The sequence below is a fragment of the Trichoderma camerunense genome (assembly GCF_050948025.1).
Source record: "Trichoderma camerunense strain CBS 138272 chromosome Unknown V8C40scaffold_12, whole genome shotgun sequence".
Classification (NCBI taxonomy): domain Eukaryota; kingdom Fungi; phylum Ascomycota; class Sordariomycetes; order Hypocreales; family Hypocreaceae; genus Trichoderma; species Trichoderma camerunense.
In genome coordinates this window covers 846,305-860,251 of record NW_028145358.1, presented here as the reverse complement: position 1 = coordinate 860,251, position 13,947 = coordinate 846,305, and the positions used below count along the sequence as shown (strand labels likewise).

At 52.6% G+C, this 13,947-nt stretch overlaps 4 protein-coding genes across 4 annotated transcripts; 2 read left to right on the top strand and 2 right to left on the bottom strand.

The window, feature by feature from the left end:
• Window positions 1–453: 453 nt before the first annotated feature.
• Window positions 454–3,844, top strand: V8C40DRAFT_46313 (GTPase-activating protein RGD2). The gene is made up of 4 exons (XM_083223009.1): window positions 454–832; window positions 894–1,075; window positions 1,173–2,634; window positions 2,709–3,844. The coding sequence occupies exons 1-4, from the start codon at window positions 787–789 to the stop codon at window positions 3,560–3,562; spliced, it is 2,544 nt and encodes an 847-aa protein (XP_083071709.1). The 5' UTR covers window positions 454–786; the 3' UTR covers window positions 3,563–3,844.
• A 21-nt stretch (window positions 3,845–3,865) lies between these two features.
• On the bottom strand, window positions 3,866–7,744 carry V8C40DRAFT_249433 (adaptin N terminal region-domain-containing protein). Its single transcript, XM_083216753.1, has 6 exons — window positions 7,534–7,744; window positions 7,352–7,470; window positions 7,078–7,274; window positions 6,626–7,009; window positions 6,341–6,569; window positions 3,866–6,281 (listed from the first exon to the last, which is right to left on the bottom strand). Coding segments are annotated over exons 1-6 (3,087 nt in total). The 5' UTR covers window positions 7,536–7,744; the 3' UTR covers window positions 3,866–4,125.
• A 361-nt stretch (window positions 7,745–8,105) lies between these two features.
• On the top strand, window positions 8,106–9,211 carry V8C40DRAFT_249431 (ubiquinone-binding protein COQ10). Its single transcript, XM_083216752.1, has one exon. The coding sequence runs from the start codon at window positions 8,347–8,349 to the stop codon at window positions 8,989–8,991; it is 645 nt and encodes a 214-aa protein (XP_083071707.1). The 5' UTR covers window positions 8,106–8,346; the 3' UTR covers window positions 8,992–9,211.
• A 431-nt stretch (window positions 9,212–9,642) lies between these two features.
• V8C40DRAFT_46285 (uncharacterized protein) lies at window positions 9,643–12,463 on the bottom strand. The gene is made up of 3 exons (XM_083223008.1): window positions 12,162–12,463; window positions 10,372–12,091; window positions 9,643–10,277 (listed from the first exon to the last, which is right to left on the bottom strand). Exons 1-3 carry the CDS (start codon window positions 12,164–12,166, stop codon window positions 9,750–9,752), a joined length of 2,253 nt encoding a protein of 750 aa, XP_083071706.1. The 5' UTR covers window positions 12,167–12,463; the 3' UTR covers window positions 9,643–9,749.
• Between the last annotated feature and the right edge of the window lie 1,484 nt (window positions 12,464–13,947).

Sequence of the window (13,947 nt, the reverse complement as noted above, 5' to 3'; positions counted from 1 at the left end):
ACAAGCACAGTCAGCGCCAAAAAAGACTTGGGATGCTGTTTGTCTGCTAGCCGCCAGAGGTGATTCGAGGAAAAGAGGTACCTGGAGCAGGAGCAGGCAATAATAGGGGAGCCCGGCCATTGCCCTGCCAATCGCCTAACAGCCCGCCATGTACATGCATACCTGCGTCTACCTGCGTCTGAGCCTCGTTCTCCTCCCTGCACTAAACCACTAAACCTCAGGCGCCTGCTAGGGGACCTCCGTTGGCACCTCGTACCTGGGCTCTAGCTGTTTCGGCCAAACCGCCTCCATGTGAGCCTCTCACCATCTTTGTGCTTGCATTTAACATCTGCTCACTGCGGAGCACAGCGCACTTCCTCTCCTTATTCTCGAGCCTTCTGCGAAGCTCTTGTCCAGCCTTGGTCTTCTATTTCTCGCTGCTTCTGCTTCTGCTTTCTGCTAATACCATATCTTATCTTTTCCTCTTCGCAACTTCGACTCGACGGCCCGATCTTCGTTGCCACCGCTCCAATTCGTGTTACGACCCCGGCGCGCTGATTTTGTGTCTTCTCCTTTGTCACATTTTTGGCGCCCCTATTCCTTCTTTCTTTTTCTTCTTGCGGGTATTCCTGGCTGTGTTAGGAGCTCCTCATCGTTGCGATCATCGAGTTGCTGGAAGTCTTTTTTCAACTCCGTAACTCGCTAGCGAGTGAAGAAACCCCCCTTTCAAAATAGCCCCTCGGCAGCATTACGACGTAGCTATCGCATGCTCCTACTGTTCAACGATCGAACTCCGAAAAGATAACGATGCCTGGATTCGCCGATTCCTTCTGGTCGAACGATTATGCTGCTGGTATTTTGAACCCCCGACCCTGCGCAGGTGCTTGCCGTCGTCAATTTCTAACCGTCGTCAGGACTGGGTGTCCTCTTCAGCAAGCTGCAGCAGGGTGTTGTGGAAGATCGCCAAGTGCTTACCATAGCTCGATTGCGCGCCGAGGCCGAAGAAGCGTATGGACAGCGTCTCAGTGACATTGCGCCGGCCGCAGACAAGTTGACGGGCGGCTTCTCTCGAGATGATGGCGCCACTGTTCGCAAGGTCAGTCAGTCGAGTGAGATCCAAGCTGCGCCACTGCGGTTTGAATTGGTGTGTGTATTGACTAGGGAATGGTTTCGCTGACTCTCGAAATGTATAGGCCTACGATGGCATGCGAGCGGAGATGCAGGAGGCTTCGCAAAGCCACATCCGAATTGCCCAGAGCATCCGCGATTTAGTCGTCAATCCCTTTTCTCGATGGTGCGATGCGCATGAGACTCGTATTCAGGATTCTCAAGATGTTCTCCAGCTCCGAATCAAGGCGCACGACAAACAAGCTGAGGTGGTCAAAAAGCTGCGGTCAAACTATTTCAACAAGTGCCGACTGGTGGAAGACCTGGAAGAGGAGAACAAGCTTGCTTTCCAGGACCCGGAATCCAGCCCCAAGCAAGCCCAGACAAATGCCCCGCCGATTCCCGAGATCAAGGTTCAACCTCACAAGGAGGAAGAGCCCCAAAATGAGGAGGTCTACGAGATTGGCGACGATGTCTACCAACCCGAGCAGATGAAGAAAATCCTCTCCCAAATGTTGTCGACAATCAAGATGGGAGAGACCAAGGTCCCCATTCTGGGTACATATCTCAACACATCTGCCGGCTCAGATATCGTCGAGTATCTTCAGCGAAGCATGGGAACCACAAGCGTCAGCTACGCTGAGAGAATCGGGCAGGATCTCATCTCCAACGGCATGTTGCGCCTCATTGGAAATGTCGGAAACACGTTTGCCAATTCGTCCAAGATGTTTTACCAGTGGAGACCCAAGGCCTTCCAACTTGCGGGTATCCCCGAGAAGAAGCAGACGCTTGGCCGGACTTTCTCCATGCCTGCTACAGGCTCAGATGGTGGCGACTCATCACCCGTTGTCGGAACCGTGAGCGAGCTGCTGTCCGGCTGGAGTGTGCTCGGCAACTCTCGACCTGGCGAGACCGCTCCTCAGCGATTGCAGCGCGAAGCAAAGGAGGCGGATGAGACATACAAGGCCGGTGTCCAGAAGCTCGATGAGCTCCGTTGCGAAATAGAAGAGCTGATCTTCTTGCACCTCAAGTTTCTCGAGCGCTGTGAGCTCGACAGGTTGAAGGCTATCAAAACAGTCATCCTCGACTTCACGGGAACCATTGGCAACGTCATTCCCAGCCTACAGTCGACTGTAGACAAGATGATGCTTTTCCAGGAGACTGTGCAGCCCTCGGGCGATCTCCGATATCTTTTGGAAAACTACCGCACTGGAAGCTTCATTCCAAAGGTCGTAGTCTATGAGAACTACTACAACAAGGTTGATGAGCAGACTTTTGGCGTTGATCTGGAGGCACGCGCGAGAGCCGATAAGAAACGTGTGCCCATTATCATCACCACTATCCTGACCTATCTCGACAACCACTACCCTGACTTGGAGGGCGACGAAGCGAGACGCGGAGTGTGGCTGCTCGACGTACCTCTTGCCCAGACACACAAGCTTCGTGCAAAGATCAACAACGGCAAGCCAGTCGCTCCCGAGGTTTTCGACGAATTTGACATTCCCACCGTTGCGACCCTTCTCAAGCTTTATCTACTCGAACTTCCTGGTAAGAAACAGCACTGGCCCACTTCATTTAAAGATCTCTGCGTAAACTGACATTTGCTTTCTCTCCTTTACTAGACTCCCTGGTTTCCTCCCACGTTTACGAAATCGTTCGAACAATTTACACCACCCCGGCCACCGACTCGTCAGAGACCTCTCGAATTGCGGTGCTTCAACAGACTCTTTCACAGCTGCGATTGACCAACATTGCGACATTGGACGCCTGCATGAACCACTTTACGCGTCTCATTGATCTTACTTCGGCTGATGAGGAGTACGTTGCGGCCTTGGCCACTTCTTTGGCTCCTTGCGTCCTCCGTCCACGAACAGAAACTTCTCTCACAATGGAAGAGAAGCACGCAAGCCGACTTGTCCGCGACCTCTTTGCGAACAAAGACGCAATCTTCAGCGAGCTCAAGCGCATGTCATCTGCCAGCCACTCCATCGCCGTCCCGGGACGTCCTCGGGCGATTAGTACCGATGAAAGCAACAGGAAAGCTCTGATGGAAGAGAGGAACAAGGCCTTACTCGAGAAGAAGATCCACCACGCACCGCGAAGCCGCGCCACGAGCCCTGCTCCTGGCCCACGAGGTCATCGACGGGAGCGAAGCAGCGGCGGCCCTGAGACTCGATTTCCTATCCAAACTAGCCCGACAACCGCCGGGGACCGCCACCGCAGCAGTCTTGGCAGTCTGAACGCCATCAAGCGATCCAGTCTGGAGGTTCCCGCACCAGATGGCAGCACCAGTCCCCCAGACGCCACGAATGGATCTCCCCTCAAGTCAGAGGTTGAGCCCGAGCCGGGTTTGGAAAAGCGTGACAGCCTGGGCAGGGGAGCCGCAGCCAAGTTTGGTGGCGGCGATCCCGCCACTCCACCAAGGGAGACCAGCCCTCGCGGCGTGACCCTCGAGGACAGACCGATGGAGTACTAGTAATCTCCAGCTATGATGACATGTTTTCCCTTCTCGTTTGCATTGTATGGATTACGGACCATGACGAAATGTGTGTGCTTTTGTTTGTTGTAGATTCACCAGAGCAAATGGCGAAACTTGTGTATGGACTGTCTTTCCCTTTGTCGTGAGAGAGAAGGAAAACAAAAAAAGTTTGGTATGAAAGGCTAGATAGATGCGTTGGCTGGAAATCTGGAGTAAAGGGAGGGATTATAGGACCAAGGGGGGATTAAGGGGGGGAGGTTGAGATGCCATATATGCGCTACACTATCTTGCTTTTTTTTGTTTTTTATTGTTTTGGAAATATCTTTTATTCTAGTATTGCTATCCTGGCATTTTCTTCTTTTCGTGTGTGACGCTGATTTACGGAGGAAAATGAAAAAAATGTGACAGATATAGTGATGCCCCCCTTTTTCCTTTGACGAAGACTACGCTCGCCTGCTCCTCTATTCAAATCATCTCCATATGTACAAACTTGTTTTCATGCGGCAAAAGAGGAATATTTCCCCTTGCTTCTAATTCTCCCACACACGAAGACGATGGCTTCATACTAAAGATCCTGCCTCTCCCGTTGCCTCGACTTCTTCGACGGGTGCCTTCTTCTTCTTCTTTTTCTTTGGCGCTACTTTCGCAGAAGGACTCCCCGGCGCATCTTCAGTTGCGCCGCCGGGCTCACCACCTTCCGCCGTCTGCGCCGCTGCCTTTTTGGTCTTCTTCTTTGGCTTGACCTTTGTAGGTTCATTCTCATCGTCACCCGCAGTCTTCTTGGCCACCTTCTTCTTCTTTTTCTTTATGACGACACCTTGTACATCCGCCCCCTGAGCCATCTGAATCCTCTCGTTGGCCCGTTGCATTTCCAGACGTAACCGCTCCACCTCCTTCATGGCCTGCTGCATCTCCGCTTCCTCCCGCTGCTGCCTTTCATAGTCGAATCCTTCAGAGGCGTTTCCTTCCAGGCTGAAAGACCCAATGGTGCTCGAGTCGACTTGTAGGAGAGAGTGCTGCTTTGATCTCTTAGATTTGGCCTTGGTGATATTACCAGAGCTATTTTCCGAGTCGTATTGTCGCCCGGTGCCGCTGTCGCTCCCCTCCAAGGTCTCGTCCGCAGCAACGATGACTCTCTGCTGTGGCTGAGGTCGCGGTCGAGAGGGCGCAGCGACTGTGCTTCCAATCTTCTCGAGGTCTAGCTGCATGACGGGAATGGAATCGATATCCAAGGCGGGACCATTGTGGTTTTGTAGGATGTTATGAATGGGGGTTGATGTCCTGAGGATATTATCGCTCGGGATGTAAAAGGGGTCATCTTTGTTTTTCTCCATCCTTTCTGCCTTTCTCTTCGCAAGAATATCTGCATCCAAATAACTCTCTTCACTGAGTTGTTGATAGGAGCTTGCCATGTCATCATCTGGATCGGCCAGTCTGCTAATGGCAGGAGCCGATGATGAGATGCTTGAAGGGGGCGGTCGTTGGTGATAGTAAACCTCAAACTCATCAGCCTCATCTGACTGAAGGGTAACAATATCGGTTTGAGCCAAAAGCCGGCCGAGGTTGCTGTGTATTGGTTCATCCAAATCCAAACCCCCTGGAAGGGGCACATTCTTTTGCGCATGAACAGCAACGGAATTGAGTTCCCAGCCAGTGAATAAGGATGGAATAGCCTGTGTGAGGAGCAGTGGCGGCTCTTGGCTATTATCATCTGTTGATGGAGGTTGTCCTGACGCCGCTTCTGCCGTCAGCTTGAGCAGCTCTATGAATTCTACTGCCCGCTCTTGCACTTCGAGATTTGGATGAAGAGCAAGCGGCTCTAGCACATCTAATATGCGCGCAAGAAGGAGCGATATCCTTGACTTTCGTTCCGAGGTCCACGGTTCAACTTCGCTGCCGGCGATTGATGAGAAGACTTTGGCAGTAGCATGGAGGGCTACCGCGACGATCTCTGGTTTCCCAATTCTCGGAATGGCCTGAAGGAGCCCGTTGAGACTATCGTCTGGCAGGGCTAACTGTATAGAGTATTCACCAATGATCCATATGGAAGACTTGAGAGCTCCTGAACTGAGCGGATGTCCAACCGGGTTGTCACTGAGCAACTGGTCGAGAATAACATCCGCTGCCCTAACAGCAGTTGCCCTCATTGCTCTGACCTTGACAGCAACGTTGCGCAGCTCGTCTCCAACCTTTTCAGAAACATCAACCTGTTGGCGGGTCGGGAGCAAGGCGCCCGTGTCTGCATCGAACGTTCGGGGAACAGGAGCCATCCGAACAAGTTGTGTCAGTACATCAATGTACCAATCAAAGTCCAATACACTCGAGTAGTTGTCCTTGGAACACATGAACAGGATTCTTTCAATGATGTCTATTCGATAGTCGTCAGGAATGAGGAGAGCTTGAGTGTCTCGAACAGTTGGCGCTGTAATGGCAGTTTGCGATTCATCGTCTGATTCTGTTTCGGGAGTGTTGGATGAGCTCCCTGGAGCACGGCGATCCTTGGACGGGGATGACGACTTGAGCTGCTTCATCAGGCGGCTCACTATGGGCACCAAGTTATCGCTGGTAACCATGCCCTTTACAAGATTAAGGGCTTGGACGCGGATGGTAATATCTGTACTATCGATACATTCCAGAATGACATCCTCTTGTTGAGAAACAAGATGTGGGTGTGTCAGAACAATCTTGTTAAAGGCCAACAAGGCAACATATTTCACTGAATTGGTGAGTTAGCCGCTGGAAGGAGTTCATCAGGAGTTTAGATCATGGACTCACGATTTGCATCGCCATTAATCATTATCATTCCTCGCAGCTTGTTGACACATAGGGTTGCAATTTCATCAGCTCCCGCGATGTCATCGGCGCTGTCTAGAATGCCACCTTGTATGATGCCATTGATACACTCGTACAGCAATGACATGGCAGGAGTGGTCCGGATAATGTTGGTAAGAGGAGGTAGCAGTTTTTTGACAAGACGAGGCTCAAGCGGTGTTAATGTCGCAAACTGAATAAGATGTTAGCCTAAACAGAAGTAGAGCCTGAGGGATAGGAAAAACAGACGAGCTTGATGAGTTTGATGGCCATCCAGTTGTTACCACTATCCACCAACAGTTCGAAGAGTCGTGGCGCCAAAGGCAGAAAGTCATGAGGTCGCCGTGAACCAAGCTCACAGACAACGTTGACAATGGCTGCCGTTACGCTCGGGTCTTCGTTAGGATCCATCAAGCGATCTTTGATCTTTGGCCAGGCAGCACGCAAAGCTTCGGGGTATACGAGCGCCAGGCGATATAGTGTGACGAGGGTCTTTTTGCGTATGTTTGCATGGCTATGGTTCAAGCGTGGTAGCAGGTCGGCGAGGGTCGAGAGAGCCAAGGACGGAGTAATGACATGGGGGAGAGTGGCAATCGGAAGGGATATAACTGTTGGAGTGGTGGCAGCCAAGTCCTAATGATGGAAGAATCAGCATTGGGCAGTTCTTGAGAGAAGCAACGAAAAGGGATGCTATGAAATACCTTTTTCAAGAGATTGGTAGCCAGCATGAGAACTTCGGTGTCATGCCGGAAGCTCTGCACAGCGCCCAGGTATCCTACGCGCTTCTGGTGGTACTTGGGCGACGACATGACCTCGAGGACATGGAAGGAGGCCCATGACATGTCGTGGCCGACCATTTCGAGGTAGATGAGCTTAAGAAGGGCCGTTGCCTTGAGGTCTAGATAGAGGCACAATAAAAATCAGAACCATCGTGGCGTTGGAGAAGAGAAAGAAAGAGGTAAAGAGGGAACCAACCCATGTCCTGGCTGCGAACCTCGGCGCGGCACTCCTTGAGCGTCTTCTGGATGTACTCCTTCTCATTGCCCTTGTGGTTGCGCAAACCTCGAATGAGGTCGTATAGAGATTTTTCGAACCTATAATTCCCACCATCAGCGCCCTATCTTGTATACAACGTAGCAGTTCGAGGTTGACTCTACATGTTGACGAGCTGCCCCACGCGGGGCCGGTGCAGCAACGGGTGAAGTCTGCGAGATCTATCGAGAAGCGAGGCGTGGCTCGTCAGGGAATGATGAAGGCTTGAAGCAGCCGGTTCATCCTGCTGTTACGTCGATCGAGGGTCGTCGGCGCTGAGCTGGGAGAGCTTCGAATAGCTTCAAAGGTCGTTTGGGTGTGTTTGGCTTAGGTGACCGACTAAGCAGGTACTCGTAACGTCGTCCAAGCTTGATGACGGAATTACCGCCGAAACTTCGGAAGCTGAGAGTGCGGCGAAACCCCGGTCAGATTCTAGACAAAATAAACCGGTCAGTATGAGCTGCAGCTATGAAGCAAAATGATATCTGATCATCGATAATGAAGGTAAAAGAGTATTGAAGAATTATTTAATTAAGTAATTATATAAATATATGCAATTTAATACACTGATGATATTAAGAATTGATGTATTTCCTACCCAGAATCTGGTCCGCGCAAGTAGAGCTCTTGTCTATTGCAGTCCCACTTATTGTGTCCGCCGCTGCCCTGTGACGTCCTCTGCAGTTATTGGCGCAAGATTTCGCAAGAGAACCCTTTTGGCCATCATAAAGCTTGCAACTCATCAAGAGCTTTCGACTCCGTTTTATATCTCTCTGTTTCTCTTTCTTTTGCCTGCATAACGTCGTCAATTGGTATCAATCGCCATGGAACTGGCTTCTATTTAATCATAATCCTGACCGTTCCTCCAAACCAATCCTCAAAAAGCGCAAACCAGTTTCGGTCTCAGTCGCAATCGCACCACGAACCGCACACAAGCCATGGCCGCCCGAACAGCATCTCAACGACTTCTTCATCTCCCTAGGCCATCCATTCCTCTCCTTCGCCCCTCAAGCTCTCAATTCTCTTCTCCCTCTCGCCGCGCCTTCATCTCCCTCCCGGGAACATCCCCCCAAACCCTCCTCGCCACCCGAACTCTTCCCTACCGTCACGAGCCTCTCTACGAGCTCATCGCAGACGTCGACTCCTACTCCTCCTTTGTCCCCTACTGCTCGCACTCCCAAGTCACAAAGTGGTCCTCGCCAGACGACTCCGGCCGCCGCTGGCCCGCAATCGCCGACTTGCACGTGGGCTGGGGCGGCTTCGACGAGGTCTTCACAAGCCGCTTGCTCTGTGTTCCCGGCGTCTCAGTCGAGGCGCGCAGCGGCGGCTCTGCCGGAGGTGGTAGCCTTGCGCAAGATGCCTCTTCCGTGTTCAAGACTCTCGAGACCCTCTGGTACTTAACGCCAGTGGCTCGCCAGTCTGCGGCACCTTCGACCGAGGTTCGGCTCACCATCAAGTTTGAATTTGTCAACCCGCTCTATGCTGCAGTTAGCGCTGCTGTCTCCGACAAGATCGCTGCACTCATGATCGACGCCTTTGAGAAGCGGGTGCACTACAAGTTGGGGGCTCAACAGCGCCTATAGCATAAATCTGGCTGGAGAGCTGTCGAAGCCTATCCACGAATGACGATAAAAGATAGAAATGAGGGCAGATAAAGAGTTCATTGGGAAATAGAAAGAAGAGTGGATGTTAGACGGTTATTTTGATAGATAGATCTCCTAGACTTGCGACAACTAATCATCCCTGCTTGCGTAGCTCAGCAGCTTTCCGTTGCGGCACAAAGACAAAATTCACAAAACACACAAATACATCATATCCTCATCAGACGTAGCCATCCACCTTGTCTAACCCCCACCAATTGCTCCCTAATATCCAAATACCATCCTCCATATACGCCATACATCCTCGCCTCTCATGTCGACCCGCCGGGTATAAGACAAAGGTAGGGCCCATCATGCTTGGAACACAGCGCAACGCACTCGTCCCTCTCATACAGGCCCATGTCGCATACTCCAGTATAAACTCCACCGGATGTGCATATAATGAATCGCCATTGAAACGGCGAGCCCTAGACCACCACCACGGACAGCGAAACAGGAGGGGAATCTTTCGCTCAAAAGGATCATAAACATGGGAATCGGATGGCGAAACACAGACAAAAAAACGAGAAAATAGGAGAAGAAACAAATCAAGTCGCTCGGATATAGGGCGCAAACGTAACCAAATCGTTTCTTTTAAATGAAAAGTCATGCAACAACGTATGAGGGGGGCATTATTTCCTGCTTGATGACCTATGTCTGGCGTTAGTAACACTATTATTCCCCCTTTAATAGACGGCAACTTACTTCTTTTTCACAGGCTTTCCAGAAAGGAAGTTAAGCATGCTGGTGTTTTGCTTGCTACTGCTACCGCCGCCACTCTTCTTCTTGGGCGGCGCAGCATTGACAATCTTGATACCGGGGGGCACAACTGGCGGTCCCCGAGGCGGAGGAGGAATACCTCCCCCTCCTGGCCCATGAATTCCTCCTCCCAGTCCTCCTCCCAGTCCTCCTCCGTGCCAACCAGGAGGCGGAGGAGGAATATTAATGCCACCGGGTCTTGGTCGGTTGAGCGGAGGCATTCCCGGGGGCAGGTGGTCCTTATTTGGCATCGGTGGCATCCCTGGGGGAAGTTTTGGGCCTACCGGTGGTGCCTTGTCGAGCGGCCACATGGTCATGGTAATGGCCCAATCCGGCTCAACCACCTTCTCCCAAACAGAGGGAAGGATGATGTCGCCATTAGGACCGATCAGGTCATAGTGGCCCTCTTGGACATGTGGCCCTAGGACATCCACCTGTAGGAAGGCCTGCTTTATCAACTCCTCCATTCCCTATTGTTAATAATGTTAGCGGATCATGTCCAAGTATCAAACAAGTGTGAGCAAGCAAACAAGAAGGGATGTCATATCAGCAGCCGTAACGTACCTGCCAGGTATTGCACAAGTGAAAGGGGAAGCTAAACTTCCGGCCAACGGCGTCTTTGAACTTGATAGGAGCCAACTCTGCCTTTTTGGCAGCCTCGTCTGCTTTTCTAGTTGCTTCTTCAATGGTGGCCCTAGTCTCATCTTGGATCCTCTTCTTCAGTTCCTCAGCCTCGGCTTTTGCAGCGGCGGCAGCTTCAGCAGCTTTTTGTGCCGCCTCTCTTTCTGCTTCGAGCCGGGCCCGGTGTTCAGCCTCGGCCTTGAGTTTGGCTTCTTCATGGATCAATCTGATTCTCTCGGCCTCTTCAGCCTCCTTCTTTGCCGCTGCGGCCTTGGCGTCGGCCTCGGCCTTGAGAGCCGCCTCGACACGAGCTCTGGCTGCTTCCTCAATCCGGGCAGCTTCTTCAGCAGCTCTCTTTGCCGCAGCCGCTTTGGCCTCGGCCTCGGCCTTCATGGCGGCTTCAAGCCGGAGGCGAGTTTGCTCTTCAATTCGAGCTGCTTCTTCGGCGGCCTTCTTCTCAGCAGCCGCCTTGGCAGCGCTTTCTGCCCTGATGGCAGCCTCTAGACGGAGACGAGCTGCCTCCTCGGCCCGAGCGCGGTCTTCGTCTTCTCTCCTTCTCCGCTCTTCGGCTGCCTTGATTTCTGCTTGAAATTTGAGTCTCGCAGTTTCCTCTGCCCGGGCCATAGCTTCGGCATGCTGTCGCCTTCTATCCTCTTCTGCCTTCCTCTCGGCCTCGATTCTTTCGCGAGCTATGCGATCAGCTTCCAACCGGGCTCGCTCAATCTCTTTCTTGGCCTCCTCCTGCTGCAGTCTCATTTCTTCCATCTTCCTCGCCAGGGCATCCTCGGCATCCTTGCGGATTTTCTCCTCCAGTTCCCGCTGCTTTGCTGCCTCCTTAGCCCTCTCTTGTTCGGCCTTGAATTCAGCAAGCTCCCTTTGCAGGCGCTCTTTTTCAGGATCGGGCGGCGGGGGCGGAGCCGGAGTGGGTTCTTTCGGGGCCGGAGGAGTAGCGGGGGCGGGAGCTTCAGTTGGCGGTGGCTGCGGTGGCTGCGGCAAGTGGTATTGCTGCATATGAGGTGGCAAGTTGTTGTAGTGGGCCCCAGGCGGTCCGTTATAGTAGGGATTTGGAGGCGGAGCGCCATAAGGCATCATACCGTACATGTCCCTCTGGTCCCCTCCATAGTAGCTGCCAGCGTTGGAGCTGTTAGAGAAGGGGTTGGCGCCGTAGTTGCCGTAGGGCGTCATTTGATTTCCGCCATTGTAGCCCATGTACGGGCCTACATGGTTCTGCTGCTGAGGGGGATAAGACGGATGTCCACGGCCGTAGTAGCCGTTGCGACCAGCTGGGTGCTGCTGATGCTGGCCATGGCCATAGTGGCCATAGTGGCCGTATTCCTCGGACGGATCCACGCTGGGCGCCGGGGCGGCAACGGGTGCATAAGACTGCACCTGCTGATGGTAGGAGGCGTCTTGTCTAGCCGCTGGGCGTTGGCGCCGAGGGGCGGCTTGTTCCGAGGGGCGGGTGCGTAGCTGTGGCCTACCGTGGTTTGTGGAGGCAGAATCAGAAGGTTGAACGTCGTCGTCGTAGTAGCCGTCGTCGTCCGAGTATTCCTGAGAGTCTTCGTCACTCTCGTAGGATGGTGGGCTGCGGCTCCTGTAGCCACCGGTCCTCTCGTAAGAGGTAGACCGAGGCTGCTGTCGTCGGTTGTCGTATCTATAGGCACTGACGGAAGATAAGAGTCAGTAAGGTTGGTCGCAGGCGTGGCAAAGCAAACATCAGGCACTGTACTAACCACATAACAGGCGAGCTTGTGGCAGTATTGCCCTCTTCTACTCACCACGGGCCGCACAAGGTCGCCCGACGATGGGACGAGCGTTTGTGTCTAAAATACCTGGGGAGTGGTGGTGGGGGACGAAGGTTGGGTTGCCTTTAGGGCGGGCGGCAACGGGGAAAAATTGGCAACGAGCCCAAGCCGATTCAGTCAGTCAGCAGCCCGGAAATACAATGGCAGAGTCGACAGCAAAGTGCAGTTCTGGCGAGCACCTGCAGGTCCGTAGCGGGAGGCAGTGGGAGAGAAGGGAATAAGAGGGAAAGGGAGAAATTAGAAAGTGAGAGGAGCGAGAGCGAAGAGAGAAGCTCAAGCGAATCAAGGGCTGGTCGCGGAATGACTAGCAACAGTCGCTAATGCGACAGCAGAAAAGTACTCTTGCTTGCGAGGGATGGTAGAGCGGACCAGTGTGTACATGTGCCGGGCAACCAGCCAGAGCACAAGCCGAATCTAGCAGGGCGATACAAGATGGCAAAGATATTTTAGTGCTCCCTCGTGTCTCAAACCGCTAGAGAGAGAAAACAAAGACGACGGACAAGACGCTCGGCTTGCGGGAGGGGGTTCCGAGGCCTTATGAAGCTGCCAAAGTAGGACACAGAATAAAGAGTCGAGCGGTACACAAGGCGTGCGTCAGATGCAAATGACAGCTCAGGCAAAACAACGGCCAGCCTCGACGGGGCTGCGGGCGATCGGCGGTGAGGGGATGCTGAGATCTTGGTTGGAGAAAAAAAAAAAAGCTGAAAAAAAAAAACAAGGTGAGGTGAGGACAAGTCGAGAGTGTGTGTGATTGTGTGCTTTTGCTTGCTTGCAGGTGCAGGTGCAGGCAAGGTGCAGGTATCGACAGGTGCTAATGCGCAAGGCCAAAGCGGCTGTGCCACCCATGCGAGTACGTGGAGTGTACGGGGAAGATACTTTTGGTGAAACCATCAATTGGACGTCGGATTGGGCAGCGTCGATGCAAGGCCGGGTAGCATCAGTGTACTCCCACGTACAGCAACAAGGTGTGGCGCTGCCAGCCGCCGATTCTTCTAACAGCAGGGAGTCGCTGTCGCTGTATTAGTGGAGAGACTTTTGCAGATGAACAACGCACACTGCGGACGAGCGAGTGACGGCTCAGGATCAATCAAATACTTTTTTGTTTTGTTTTTATTTGTTTTGTTGTTTCTGGCAGATCGAGGCTCAACCCCTGGTGGCCAATAGCAGAGACTCACTGCGGCATATGGACAAGGGGGGGAAACAAGGTGAGTTGAGTCTAGAGCTAGAGAGGAGGATGCTGTACTAAGCTCACTGCACGGATCAAATAGGAAAGGCTGGCATAATGTTGGTGAGACCGCCGTTCCGTGCTGAGTGGTTTTTTCTCTTCTCTTGATCTTGGCTAAGTAGATGGCGAAGTTGGTTGGTATTTAAACAAAAGCCCGCTCAACCCAACTCTTCTAATATCGTTTCTCTCCACAGATTTCGTGTTGAAGAAACTCCCTGCAAATGGTGGCACTAGGGCTATGGATGGATTCATGTTGTTTCAATTACCCAACTCGGAAACCACCAGGTACCTGCCTGGCACCTAGCACCCGGTAATGGCAGGCAGTGAGAAAAAGTACCTCCCCTGTACCCGACTCGGGCACCCATATCGGGAAGCGCAAAAGAATCACAGCAAATCATCAACCCCAAGCCAGTCGGGTCTCAGAGAAGACCAATGCCCAAAGCAGGGCGGTGCAGACTGCCCATTTTCCCATTATTATTATTACTATGA